The following is a 14500-nucleotide window of genomic DNA, read 5'->3' as shown; positions in this document are numbered from 1 at the left end:
GTTATGTTATGTTATGTTGTGTTATGTAATGTTATGTAATGTTATGTAATGTTATGTTATGCTATGTTATGTTATACCGTGCTAAGTCATATTATGTTATGTTATCTTATGTTATGTTATGTTGTGTTGTTTTGTGTTGAGTTGTGTTATGTGGTGTTGTTATGTTATTTTATGTTATATTCTGCTATGTTGTTCAACGCATTTCACCTCAATTCAGTTCAATTAACTCAACCCGGCTCAACTCAGCCCACCTCAGCTCCCCTTATTTTAAAAGGTTGAATTTCAACCGCTGGGCGAACACTAGTATATATTAAGAGAGAAAAACTGCTTCATACTCCCAAAGTATAGAACGGAAGTGGACAAAAAATATATATATTTTAAAAAGGTTTAAAGTACTTTAATGAATTACCAGTTGTTTTAAAAAATTGTGATACTATTACTCTTTTCAAGAGACGGATATACAACTATTGCAGAACCCAGTCTTATAAGATGTGATGCATGATTAACAGCGTGGATTGGAAACTAGGCCTTACCAACCGCCATCACAGCGCGACTGGGCGGATCGAAAACTCAATCTTTTCTACCGCCCAGGAGACATTAAGATTGGGCGTTTTAAAACTGGCTGCCGAGATAGGTCGATCTTCCACTCAGCAGTCAATATGGTCTCCGGATGTGAACTAAGCTTTTAGTTTTTAAGTGGGGTTGCCACATTTTTAAAAAATACTACCTTACATATAATACGTGAAGGCATTTTTTGTTAATTACATCAGATTTTCACAGTTCATTTAATTATAAAATAAATAAAATAAAAAACTTTTTAATATATCATGCTTTTATAAAGAAGAAAATAATATTTCTCAGTCCCATATAATTTTTTCTTGATAACTTTTATTTTGAAATTTTATGAAGCCATTATAAACAGTTCATGAGATTGAAAACTAAAAAGCGTGGTATATTAAGAAGTTTTTTTATTTTATTTATTTTCTACGTTTTAGTGTTGCCTGTATAGAATTTTGCAATAGATATTAATAATTCAACGATATTAATAGATTGGTGTACACACAAGCATATATGTATTTAAATACATACGAGCACCAATTAATTTAATTTAAAGAAATGGCGTGTCATCTATTTCCGCTGAGCTTGGCCTTCAGATGAGAAAAAGGATTTATTTTTTGGAAGAGAGTTGCCGCCTATACGAAAAATTGTAGGCTGTTCCTTGGACAAAAAAATTAGTTGTCAAATGAAAGGACTTGGCCTCCAGATGTGCAATAAGGTTTATTATTGCAGCCTGTCAAAAAATTATAAGATTGCATTAAAAAGGTGTACAATGAGGCTTTATTTTTTTGAATAGGGTTGCCCCCTGTTTTCTCCAAATGCGTATGTGTACATACCGGCTAGTTATCTTTTATAAAAGTCTAGCATACTATATAACCAGCACCATACAAACCCACATTTCAAAATTTGTACAAAAATTATAAAAATCCAACAAATTTTACCGATTACACCAAAAAATTAAATTTTTTATTCAAATTCTTGGAAAAATGTTAGGTATGCGGTTTTTTGATCTCATATTGAAGAATTATAAGTTTTAAAGAAGTGGTGAAAATTGAGAAAACGGCTATCTTATTTGTGCTTATTATTGTGAATCCCTTGAATAGGCACAGTGGCTTTAACACAAGGAAAAACCTAGATTGAACCATCAAAAGCATACAATTCCTTTTAATTCTAATATATAACACTTTTAGTATTAGACACTACATGCTTAATTCCAATGTATGGAAAAAACCCCTATCCGGTATACATTATTATAGGCGCTTTGAAAAATCAAGGACATCTCGCTGCTTACTACTTTATGTGACAAGCAAAATTGCAAAACATCCTATTCCAAATATTTTCCATTAAACTTAGGTCCTGTGAATGAATGTACTCTGAAAAAACACGACTTTGCTTCGTTATCCTCGTTTTTACAACACCTGTAGGGCGAATCGGCGCGTAATTTTCTAGCATATTCAATAACAAGTTGTGAAAATATGCGACAAATGTAAAAAAAAAAAAAATTCCTTAATACTTGTTTTGTATGGATTATTCGTAATTTTGGAAACTTGAAATATTATCTCAACTGCTCTGGAATACGAAATCGCAGTTCAGACCGCCATACTCTCTTCTAGATCATAGAGGGGAAACAAACAACGTTCGTCCTTTCAAATATCGTGACAATTATTATTAAATCCGTTGTAGCGAACAAAATTTAACTTTTCGCCAGAGAAAACCACAATTTTTTAGTGGTTCTTTCAGGCATGAGAGTAGTACAAGGTTAGGGTTGTATAGTAAAACTGATGCCTTTTTTTAACATTTTGTAAACACACAAGTGTACAGAGCACAGCTGGACTGCGCCTACCCAGCGGACGCATATACATACACGATATGCTTGAGAAGGCAGCGAAAGCTTCATACAACTGCACGACTTCCCTGCAAACCAAAGTTCCCGAAATCTTAAGGAAATCGTTAGGAGTATCTTATTTCTGTAACGATTTTTTTACGAATTTTCAAAGAAAATTATATGAAGTGGTTGACACGAACTCGTAAAGAAATTTCTGTACGAAAAATAAAGAAAATTCTGGAAAAATTCGGAAAGATATCGAGCCCTAACCGCCAAAATAACGTAAGCGACATTTTTTTCAAAATTTTCTTTTGGATGCAGAAATATTCCTAGAGCATTTAAGGTGCATTTCTGCATCAAAAGGAAAATTAAAAAAAAAATGTCGCTTACGTTATTTTGGCGGTTAAGGCTCGATATTCTTCACATAGCAGCATTATTTTCGTTGCTTCACAGATTTTCTTCCGAAATTTCGTAAAAGAATGGAAGTGTGCGTAATTTATTTCATTTTAGAAAATTCGGCAAAAAATCGAATTAAATCTTAACGAATTCTTTAAAAATTCTTTACAATGCAGAATACTCTGAACAAATGGTTTGCAGGGTTGTTCGCACGCACACAGCGACATCAATTGCACGCACACTACAAAAATGCTCTGCCAAAGTTGCCCACCTCTGGTATAGAGTAATCCGTGGTTCCCTTGTGGTGTCGTCAACACCAACGTTTTTCTTTCATTTTGGTCCACTATCTCGACAATAAGATACAGACCTGGTAAAGGACTTTTGTATTTCCGTCTAGCATTGTGTTCTGGCTCCATTTCATGCTTTTTTTGCAATGCTGTGAGCCGGCTTCAGCTGTTAGAAACATTTGTATTTCCTTCAGTTTTATTTAAAACAAATCGCCTGCGAAGTCCTGGATCCATGAAGCTCACCATTTATGCATTTTTGCAGGCGCTCTGCCAATTCTTGCTGTGTTAAAGTCTAATTAACCTTTAAATTCTTAAAAATGTTTTAAATGTAATTCTAATAATTTTGCTATACATATAAGGAGGCTACGCATCTTTGTACCTATTCAAGTGAATTAAAATAGTAAGAATAGTGGTTGTTCATACTTTCCATCAGGTTATCTGGTTATATTTTTTATTCAGTTTGCAATAATAAAATACACTACAGAATAATAAGTTTTAACCAGATAACCTGATAACAGACACATAATTTTCGTTTAATTTGATATAAAGTGGAATGAAATCCAAAGTAATCAAGCTGTTTTCTTCATTTTCACCACTTTTCTTCGAAATTAATAATCCTTAAGCGAGATCAAAATTAAACTTCTCTGATGCCCCAGATATAAGCCTGGATCTTGTGGAAAATATGTGTATACACATATAGGTATACCTATTCAAGTGAAGTGGGCTGTACATAAGTGCATGCATAAAATATTCGTGTATGTTTATTTTCCAAATTATTCAACTTACATCTGTGCGTATATTAAAGCAGTAACACACATCGGTATTATCATGCAAACCACTGTCCAAACGAAATAGCTATGCTCTCCTTGTTGATGATATTCCACAGCCAATTTAATATTGAGAAGCACTGTGATGACTCGCATTAATATAGAAATTACAGTTGCTGCTATATCCCTGAAAGACACGATTTTTTCCTTCCACGCATGTGTTCCAGCATCAACGCCATCTGCGTCTGCGCCATCGGCATCCGTTTCTATGCATTCAGGTAAATTACTTTTCCGTATGCACTGTTGGCGTGTCAATCTTCTCAAATCCAAAATTGAAGTAATATTCTCCATAATTTCTATACCAATTTGTTCATGTATCGAACATACATGCATATACATATATGTATTAATTAATGAAGTTGATTAAAACTTATCGCCATGCGTCAGCGTGTAAACTGGACATTAATCATTTTATCTTATTTTTATGGTGCGACGAAACGACCTCACATTCGAGTAAATTATTATAAGCATCTAGTTCTCCCCACCAAAATGTGCACGTATACCAGTGTATGGGCGTGTATGTTTAACTAATCTTTGTTTATTTATTTATGGTAGAGCTAATAGCTTAAAAAGGCAAAATGCACAAATAAACATATGGCAGCAGCAAATAATAAACGTCAGAAATATAAAAGCGAACGTAGGAATTAAAACAAACAACGAACGATACCACGATCAGCTGATGGCCTTGGCGATCATAAAGTCGATAGGCAGCAAACATTATTGAATCATGGGCAGCAAATACCGGCTACACATTAGGTTCTGTCCCGTACTTAACGCGGGATCCCGCGGGTGCCCAAAATAGCCCAGAAATCATTCCCGTACTCAATAAACTGGGTAATAGAGAGCGAAAATGAGATCGTATTGGATCGTAAGTCTCCTTCTTCCTTCCCGAAACAGCCCGGACATTTTCTCCGGGTACAAATCGTCGCCTGGATAAAAGTTCTAGATGCAGTTATATATTTTGAAATAAGGTCTTTCGATTGGTGTTATCAGTTTTTAGATATCTCCTTCCGAGATATTGACTACAATTGTTTCCATAATTTAGTAAAAATTTAGTTAGTGATGCAGTCATATTAAACTAATCAATATCTTAGAAATGGTGTTCTCTATTTTTGGATATCTCCTTTAGTTTCCGAGATATTGAGTGAAAAGTGTCGTTAATTTAGTAGAAATTTTTGATCACATTTTGTCGTATTTCATACAAAGTGGCTGCCAAATTGTGGACAAATGGCGCTTACGACAAAATTTGACTAAAGAAAATCCTTTATAAACTCAAAACTAATTAACAATAAACATTAAAAATTAAATAATTTAAGAGTTTTGGGAACTAGTAACATTTTCAGAGACTTTGGAGAAAATTTATCTTTGCAAACTTTAATCGCGATTTCCCACAACCTACCGAAATTAACATACGACAATCGACGAAAATGGATAAAGTGTCAAAGTACATATCAAATGTTTTGCAATTACATGTCGCCTGCATTTACTTGGTGCTTTTAAGAAATAGTGAGTGGAGTGAGTAAAATTTTTACTAGCGGAAACTAGCAGCTGTCAAAATGGATAAACAAAAATTCGCGCCAAATATTTTCAGTAGTCAAATACATCGATCAGCTGTTTACTTGCTAGTTTTGCGTTTCTTTACTATTTCTTTAGTTCGCTCTCTGTGAGCGTAATTCTCTCAACTTCCCCGTTCTTCTTCTTAATAATTATCTGCTCGATAAGAAAAGAAACAAAGCCACAATTTGTATGAAGCATACCGAAACAACGCGGGGTCAATGCTGAGCGGTTGGAAAATCCGATTTTGATAGGGCGTTAGGTATTGAAGTTGGCTGCAGAAAACGGCGAAACTGTCAACCGCCCAACGCTTTTGTTTAGGTATGGCAGTAAGGCAGTATCAAATCGGGCTGTCACAACCGATACCACCTTGCATTATTACATCATGGTGAAAAACTACGAAAAGTTTTATTACCAAGGTGTGTTTAATACGCAACAACAAAACTAACGTTAAATAAGAACAGAAATGTATGTACAAAAAACATTCACACAAGCACAAGCACAATAAACACTTGCTATATCAATTATTTTTTGCCTCCTTCCAATTTCAATTCATTTCTTTTACTTTTTAGATTATTCTCACTTTTAGCGTATTCTTTAATTTCCGTTAATTTAACTTCAGTTGAGTTTGACACTTTTCAGGATTTTGCCAGAAAAAATTCTTCTGACTAAATCTGACTACTTCGGACTGATGAGAGTGACTCTCACTGACTGTTGCTCTCTCATTTTTGCTGTCATTTCCGAGTTAAGGAACGCTTTTTGGACTAAATCTGACTACTTCGGACTTTTTCCGACTATTTCTGGGAGATAAGGAACGCTCCTACTGTGATTACTGGTTATGTTACCGGCTATGATTTCTTTCGGGGTTCGATAACGAGTGTATGTACATTATGCCCTCACCACACTGTCATGATATTTGTGTATTAAGGCACATGTCGCTTTTAAAATCTCGATAAATAAACAAAATATACTAAAAAGAAATTTGTTATTGAATTGGCTTTTAAGGAAGTAATAAAAATAAGTTCTCATTTATTTTAGAATCATTAATAATTACTGGCGGCCGCTGTGGTGTTGTGGTTAGCAGTGCACGGCACAACTCCGCAGAGCCTGGGTACAAGCCCTGGTCAAAGCAAAATATATAGACAAGTTTTTTTCTAAACAATGCTCAATTCTCATAAAAATACAATCGCCGTTCGGAGTCGGCATACCATATGTGTAAGTGTCAATCTTATATTATTATTAATAGTTACTAAGGAATAAACTTTATAAGAACTTTATTCTTATACGAAACGAAAATATTAAGATATTCTTATTTGCTTATGTGAAAATTTCTAAGCTGTACCACATAAAAAAATAATGACACCCATTACATACAATGTTTTCCGTTCAAAAATAAATATGTGAATTGAAATTTCTTGTTTTAATTTTGCCTTTATTCTTTTAATGTCAATCGCAATTGTATAAAAGAATTATAAAAAAAGAGTATTTATTCCACCAGAATCCAAACAAAATTTCTTAAATTCCAACTGCCATTTAATTTAAATTATGAAAAAATTTCATTTTTTTGGTTTTTACACCATACGTACATTTGAAATCTTACCATGCTATTATATAAATTTTATTGTTTGCATATTTGCATTATTATTATAGTATGCTTTCTTCTGTTGAGTGTGGTGTCCAATTTTGAACTGTTTCGAATGCATATTCACATTGGAGATACGCGTACATACATTTTTTTTAATACTGGAATTCAACCGCATTTCTTTGCAAAGATGAGTTTTTTTTCTTGCGTGTAGATTTTTCTTAATGGTGAATGGAAAAAATAAAATATCAACCCTATTACGAGTGTAGACTTGTACTTATTGAAAGAGAAAACGACATTGAAAATACCATAAATAACCGACTAATGGTCGTTTATCTACCATAAGTCGACACTTTCAAAATAAACGAAAAAATAAATAAATTTTCAAATATTTTGGTTGTTTGATACAGAAATGCATGTACATAAATATGTATACCTATATTGCATATGTAAATTATTACGTTTTCAAAAAATAGGAATCCAAAATTTAGCGAAACAAATAAATAAAAAATAATAATTGTATCTGAGTTTTCTGAACATGACATTGTAATTATTCAAAGATGTCTTTATTATTAACTCTACCTCGCTGATAAGTTTTTTATGCTTCTATTTTGCTGCATGGCAAATACTCTGTTGCATGTGATATTGGTTTTATTAAAGTCGCACTTGGTTTTATACTGGCAGTGAGTAATATGCAGAATAAAATTTTCTACTTCGTGGGTATTTTCCCGCTGGTTTTGAACTCAGTCATTTCCTGGAATAAAACATTGGAAAATACATATTAAGTGATTTTCCTCCAAAGAACGGTGTCAATGCATTTGGTTTTAAGTTAATTATGCCATTACTTACACGGTCGTAGCGCGCCTTGTCCTTCTCGGCCAATAACACGTACCTCTGTTTAACCTCTGGATCCACATTGGACCATTTACGACCAAGCTCCTTGGCAATATCGCCAAAGCCATATTCGGGATTGGCAGCCTTAACTTTGCTGCGTTCTTCATTGCAAAACCAGAAGAATGCAGATCTAAAGAAATTAAAGCGATTTTTAGATTTCTTGTTATAGCGACAGCTTGGCTACGAACTCACAATGATCTTTTCGGCGCAATCGGATCCATTTTACCTACTACCGAAATGTTATCCAAATTTAAGAAAGGGATATCAAAGGACGCGTATGTATTTGCAAAAACCGCTTCGTTTAAATCAACTCACATTTACATTAATAAATGCACTAAATGAACACGTATTAATATTTAGTTGTTAATACAATTTACTTCAACGGAATTAACAACAAAATATCTAGAAACCTTATTAATTATTACAATATAAAGATGAACAAAAGTACATAAAACTGGCGTCGTATTGTTAGAAATGTGGGAAAAACATCGATGTATTCCAATTATCGATGTTTTGCTTCGAAACATCGAAAATGTTCCACTCAATTTATAAATAGTCGATGTATCGATGCATAAATGCATCGATGTTTTTTGAAAACTGAAATTTCTGAACATTTAACCGCCCTTTCAGTTTTTCAAGTGTGCAAAAAAGGGACTTGAGTTTGACCACAAAATTGAAATGCCTCCAAAAAGTTTCGCTAGAAATACAATAACTTGAATTACAGTTATTAATTTAAAATTTTTTGCAGTTTTGCTTATAACATATTTTGTTGTGAAATTATGTCTGAAAAATCGTATGCAAATCGATGCGTCGATGTATCGAAAAATATCAACGCATCGTAAGACGGGTTCACACCTGTGCGGAGTTGACTGTCATCAAGTTGAACCTCGTGTTGTCAAGCAACTTGATGAACGCTGGCAATGGCCTTGAATCGAAATTTGTACAGCGAAAATAATAATGGGATTCATGAAACGTCGCAAAGTTATTGCAAATGTCGCATTTGTCGCAAATTTGCCATCTTGCGACACAGCTGATTACTTTTGTATGGAAACTTTCTAGCGACAAATACTATGGCAATCTCACAATTTTTTTTTTTTTTGGCAATTATTGCAAAGTCAAAGTCGCGAAACACATGTTTTTTTATTGTCTTCAAATACTTCAAAAAAAAGTTAAGACTGCTTCGAAATATAATTGTAAAACTTTTCTTTTTCTCTAACGCGCGGCATTTTTGAAAAATTTTACATTAGCAATCCAGAGTTGCGGTAGGTCGTTCATATAACTTTGTTCGCAACATGGCCATTTCGCCAAAAATGCCACTTTGCGACGTTTTATGAATCGCACTAATATGTATTTATTACTATCCCCGCTAAAAACAAAAGTAAAGTAGGTACTTGCTGCCTTGATTAAAACACAGTGGGGGTCTTCATCAAAAATGATAAACTGCTGATAAACTAGATAAAAGGATAAATTTATCATTTTGATAAATGAACTGTCAAACTTTGTATGGCAATCTATTTAAACAAAGTTGATCACTATATCAAACGACTTTCGTGGATAAATGTTTTAAAAATATATATTAGTATAGATATGTATATGAATTTTATTTTTTTTTTTCGTGGTAAACTTTCCGCTGAAAACAGCCATTTGCCTGAAACTTTTTGACGAAAATCATTTAATAATCTTGTATTTGAATATGGATTTTTAGATCGTAAGAATACATAATATTCAATTCTCAAAAATCTTGGTATCAATGAAAGTAAGCATATATTATTCATGCAAGGAAAATTGTTAAATAAGTATAGAAAACCTATGGACAACGATGGTTGGTTTACACATTAAGCACAAAATTATATGCATAAATAACTTTGAATCTAAAACATATGTACATGTAATCGAATTATTCAAAAAATATCAAACTAGTCGGTCATAACACAGAACCTTTTCTTTCTATTGTAAGTGAACTCCTTGACGAGGTACTGTGTAAGCAATACACGTGTGCTAAATATACTAGCATTATCTTTAACCCAAATAAAATCGAATTATTCTATTGCGATATCCGACGGATGACGTATCTAATCCGATTCGGACTACCATAACAAGCGAGTATGAAGGATTACACCCTTATTTCGAGTGTCGACTAGTAGTAGATGGACGACTACTTTTGTGTGTAGAAGGATGAGTGAACAAAAACAATTCACACTCACTTATTGAACGAGAAAACGACATCGAAAATACCATGTATAATCGATAATCGAATTATAGTCGTATAGTGCTAAGCGTAATTAGCATGTATCCGACGGATGTCATTCGCACAAATGTAATCCTTCCACTCGATTGTTATGACAATTCGAATCGGTTGGCATACGTCGTATACCGTAATAGGTATGATTACTAATTAAAAATAGAAACGAGATACCCTAATTTAGACTTACATACATATGCGGAAAGACAATCCCCCTAATGGTATTTGAATAAGCCGAAGATGTGGTCGAATTATCTTTGTCGTTTTCGCCTCTTGATAAGGAGATACTATCACATAGTCTCGTCGAGTGTGACATCTTCTGCAGAGGTCATGGGAGGTTTGAGCACATTTAGGCATAGAAAAGGTGTTGTGAACAGTAAAGGGCACACTAGGTCGCGGTGCATACCTCGTACGGGTATCCTGAGGGTTAATTCTCGTTCTGCGTTATTGTGAAGTGCTAAAAATAACACATTCACAACGCATTAATTTGGGTGTGAATTTTGACTATTCACTTCACAATAATGCAGAACAGGAATTGATCACCTGGTCCTTATCCCATGACACGTCATGGGACTGGAATTTTTTGGCTTGTCGAAGGTTAGCTTAATAATGGGTTTGTTCGAGTTGCAATCACAACCGCAGTGTTGCGCCAAGAATGATAGAATAAAGAGATTGCGCTTTGCGCAGGTCCGTTACTCTTGTTTACAAATCAGCTGTTCGAGTGTTGACGTCATAATATAAAATTTTTGGTGGGAAGCGTATTGGTTTGCGAGGGAAACGTATTGGTTTGCGAGGAAAACGTATTGATTTGTGATATTTTTCTTAAAGTTATAAAATAAAAACGTTGTAAAATGAAGTGCGCAGTTGCGAAATGTGGAAAAACGGCGGCAGAGTGCAGTTTGTTTACTTTTCCTTCAGATCCAGAACTTAGGAAAAAGTGGATCCAGTTCTGCCGGCAAAGCAAGGATTTCGAATTTAAAACTTGCTATATTTGCATGCATCACTTTGCAAGTGAAGATTTTGAAAATAGGCTGCAGTTTGAAGTGGGTAGGATGTTTATTTATTATTGTGTTTATATTAATGAAAGTGTTTAAAACATTTCTAAGGTTATGCAAAAAGAAGATTGTTGAAACGAGGCCCCGTGCCATCAATTTACAAGCCCGGTGATGAAAACCCGGAGCGTTCGCAAAGAGTTCATCGTCGTCAAAATACGTCGTTAATATTGGGTTTCATTGGAACGATATCCTTATTTGATGCTGTGGGCAGGCGTCACAGTTTCAGGTAAAATTGCTTGCTTATGCCTTGGCAGTTTAATTTTATGTTGGCACCGTTTGCATTGTATTTCCTGAAATAAGTACGCATTGGAAGTTAGTAAAAAGTTATGTATTGTCGCAGATGCTACTTACCATGCTAAGAGCACGCCCTTGCTCAACGAATTGGCCCTTTTACGCTGTTTCCTGGTTAGCGCTCTTCGATTCTCTGTAGTCTTTCTGGCATCGTATAGCTTCTATATTTGTTTCCAAGCCTTGGAGCTATGCACTATTTGCTGTGGCTTCAATTTCATTTGGAAATCTTACTCGTTCCATTTGCCAGCGCAACGGCGGCCACAGAATGCAATTTTTATTTGAACGCCCTACCCACTACCTGAAATAAAATAATAATATAAATAATGTAAAAGAAACACAAAATAAATTTACCGTCTTCTCGATTCAATAAATTGCCACCAGATTGTTTTATTTTAGTCTTTCAACTAAATTTTATGCTATATTTACTGTTTTTCGTCGAAATTGTATGCGATTTGACAGATCGCCAACAACAACTTTTATATTATGACGTAGATGCGCAGAACGAAAAATTTTTGCACCCCTATCGGCGCAATCTTTGTATTCTATCATTCTTGGTGTTGCGCGAATTATTATGCGCTCCATAGACGGTGCTTCTGACTCGCGAGTCATCTGTGTACGTCTTGACTCTCCTTGACACAGAGTTGAGTCACTCAGTGTCATGTCGGTGTAACTAACACGTATTTATTTTCACTAACACATCCAAACCGACTCGCGAGTCAGACGCACCGTGAATGCCGCCTATTAAGGCCGGTCCACATAGAACTTTCGCCTTGGCTTTGGCGTTGGCGTTGGTTTGACAGAACGCAATTAAAAGTATGCATGCTACAATGAACGCTTGACAGCGAATGCTTGGGCCACTAAATTCACATACTAACGACAGATAAATTAATATTTCATATCAATATTTGTATTAAAAACGATGGCCCGTAGTCATAGTCAAAATAAAGTCGACTTTAAAGTTAGTTGCAGCTTTTTGACATAATTTTCAATGGGATATCTGTCAAAAAAGCTGCAACTAACTTTAAAGTCGACTTTATTTTGACTATGACTACGGGCCAATATTTCTTGCCCGCACTTGATTAAAAAGGAATAAATATTTCACATAATTTTATTTATTTGCAACAGCTGACGAGCGACGCACGCGAAAAGTTGAGAGTTGGCTATGTGGACGGCTGCATTTGAATGCATGTATTCATAGTCAGCTGTTGAAGCGACGCCAACGCCAACGCAACGCCAAAGTTCTATAGGCCCGTTTACATACAACTTTGGCATTGCGTTCGCTGACTATGAATCCATGCATTTATATGAAAGTCTCCACATAACCAAAGTTGGACAACGCCAACGCCAACACAACGCAGAAAGATGGCCAACTCGCAACTTTTCGCGCGCGTCGTTCGTCAGCTGTTCCCAATAATCAAAACTATGTGATTTAATTTTCCTTTTTAATCAAATGCGGACAAGAAATACAATTTATAATGCAATTATTGATATATAATTTATTATTTATCTGCCGCTAGTATGTTAATTTAGTGGCCAAAGTATTCTCTCTAAGCGTGTCGTTCATTTTCTGGCAGTCAGTTACGGCAGCTTATTGTTTCATTCTTAAAGACCGTTCGCACCAGGCGATTTTGCGTTCAACTTTTGCGTTCAACTCACGCAGGGTTGCACGAAAAAAAAATTAATGGCCATTACTAGATAAGGTTTATATCTTGATACATATGTTAGAATATAAATAGCCAATAGAGACCGCACATTTTTCTTCAAGAGCAATATATATCAGAGCTTATAGCTTGCCATCTATTGCCGGCAATTTGGTAGTTTGAAAGCTATATGTTCATTTGCATGAAAACTTGGTGGCGGCAACATTATTGATATTTCAATATAAAAGCAAATATTGGGCTGTTTTCTGTGAAAATATTTGTTATTATGTAATTGGATGTAAAATAGCCTATTTTCTAAATTTTTAAGTGGTTAAATCCGGCAAAAATTCGTTTTAGAAGCCATCTTACAAATGCTTATATCAAGATGTAAAAAGCCAACACAAATATCTAGTGACCAAAATGACAGCTGGGCAGCAATAAATTTTATCCTATGGAGACGGCCAGTAAAAGGGCGTTTGCACTGTTCAACTTTGCATTCTACTTTTGGTTGAACGGCCTTTCAACTAATCGCTTTCAACAGAGTTGGTCGCCAGCCAACATTTAGCCATTCAACCCTTTTTTTCGTGCAGCCCTGCGTGAGTTGAACGCAAAATCTCCTCATGCGAACACCTTTTTAGGCAGATATCAAGAACGCTCAGAAGTTTACTTTTTTAATTCTTTTCCTATAATAGGTTCTTTCCCGTACGCAACGCGGGATCCCGCAGGTGCCCAAAACAGCCCAGAAATCATTCCCGTATTAAACAAAGTGGGTAATAGAGAGTAAAAATTGGAACGTATTGGATCGTAAGTGTCTTCTTCTTCCGAAACAGGCCGGACTTTTTCTCCGGGTAAAAAGGGATAAAGTGTCAAAGTGCATATCAGCTGTTTTGTGTTTACATGTTGGTGATTTTAAGGAATAGTGAATGTATTTTTAATCTTTATATACTTAAATTCAAATTTGTGAAACAAAAATTCAATTTCCACGAGTTTGCAAACAAATAACAAAAACAAAAACAACGCGAATCAGCTGTTTCTCAAATTCTGGGCGCAAAATGTTTGCGTTCCCGTACTTCTGGATTATGTTCCATTTTTGAGAGCAAACTTTTCGCTTATTCTTTAATAACCGAATCCGGTCCGGATTGTTAGGTATAGAACCCATGGTGTAATGAATGTATTCTATCGTTCTTGTTTAGAACCTCTTGTTAGTTGGTTCATGGAACTGAATGATAACTGTACTTTGTATGAATACGGCTTGTCTTGAAAGTTCTGGTTTTCGATACATCGAATAAAATATATCGTTGCAACCAATAATATCGAATTAATCGATACGTCTGAATATATTCGGTTAA

General features: G+C 34.9%; 2 protein-coding genes across 2 annotated transcripts in view; both read right to left on the bottom strand.

The window, feature by feature from the left end:
* The window catches only part of LOC118734485, a 7664-nt gene extending 3091 nt beyond the window's left edge, over nt 1-4573 (bottom strand). Inside the window, exon 1 of the mRNA XM_036464203.1 lies at nt 3853-4573. Coding sequence (XP_036320096.1) covers nt 3853-4232 — 380 coding nt within the window. The 5' untranslated portion in view covers nt 4233-4573. The remainder of the gene's footprint in view (nt 1-3852) is intronic.
* A 2529-nt stretch (nt 4574-7102) lies between these two features.
* Nucleotides 7103-8395, bottom strand: LOC118733276 (high mobility group protein DSP1-like). The gene is made up of 3 exons (XM_036462613.1): nt 8116-8395; nt 7879-8053; nt 7103-7783 (listed from the first exon to the last, which is right to left on the bottom strand). The coding sequence occupies exons 1-3, from the start codon at nt 8142-8144 to the stop codon at nt 7739-7741; spliced, it is 249 nt and encodes an 82-aa protein (XP_036318506.1). The 5' UTR covers nt 8145-8395; the 3' UTR covers nt 7103-7738.
* Between the last annotated feature and the right edge of the window lie 6105 nt (nt 8396-14500).

The sequence above is a fragment of the Rhagoletis pomonella genome, unplaced genomic scaffold (genome assembly GCF_013731165.1).
Source record: "Rhagoletis pomonella isolate Grant_MI unplaced genomic scaffold, Rhpom_1.0 Rhpom_scaffold_00002, whole genome shotgun sequence".
Lineage (NCBI taxonomy): Eukaryota > Metazoa > Arthropoda > Insecta > Diptera > Tephritidae > Rhagoletis > Rhagoletis pomonella.
The sequence above is the reverse complement of the archived record's forward strand: the minus strand, read 5'-3'. Positions and strand labels throughout refer to the sequence as shown.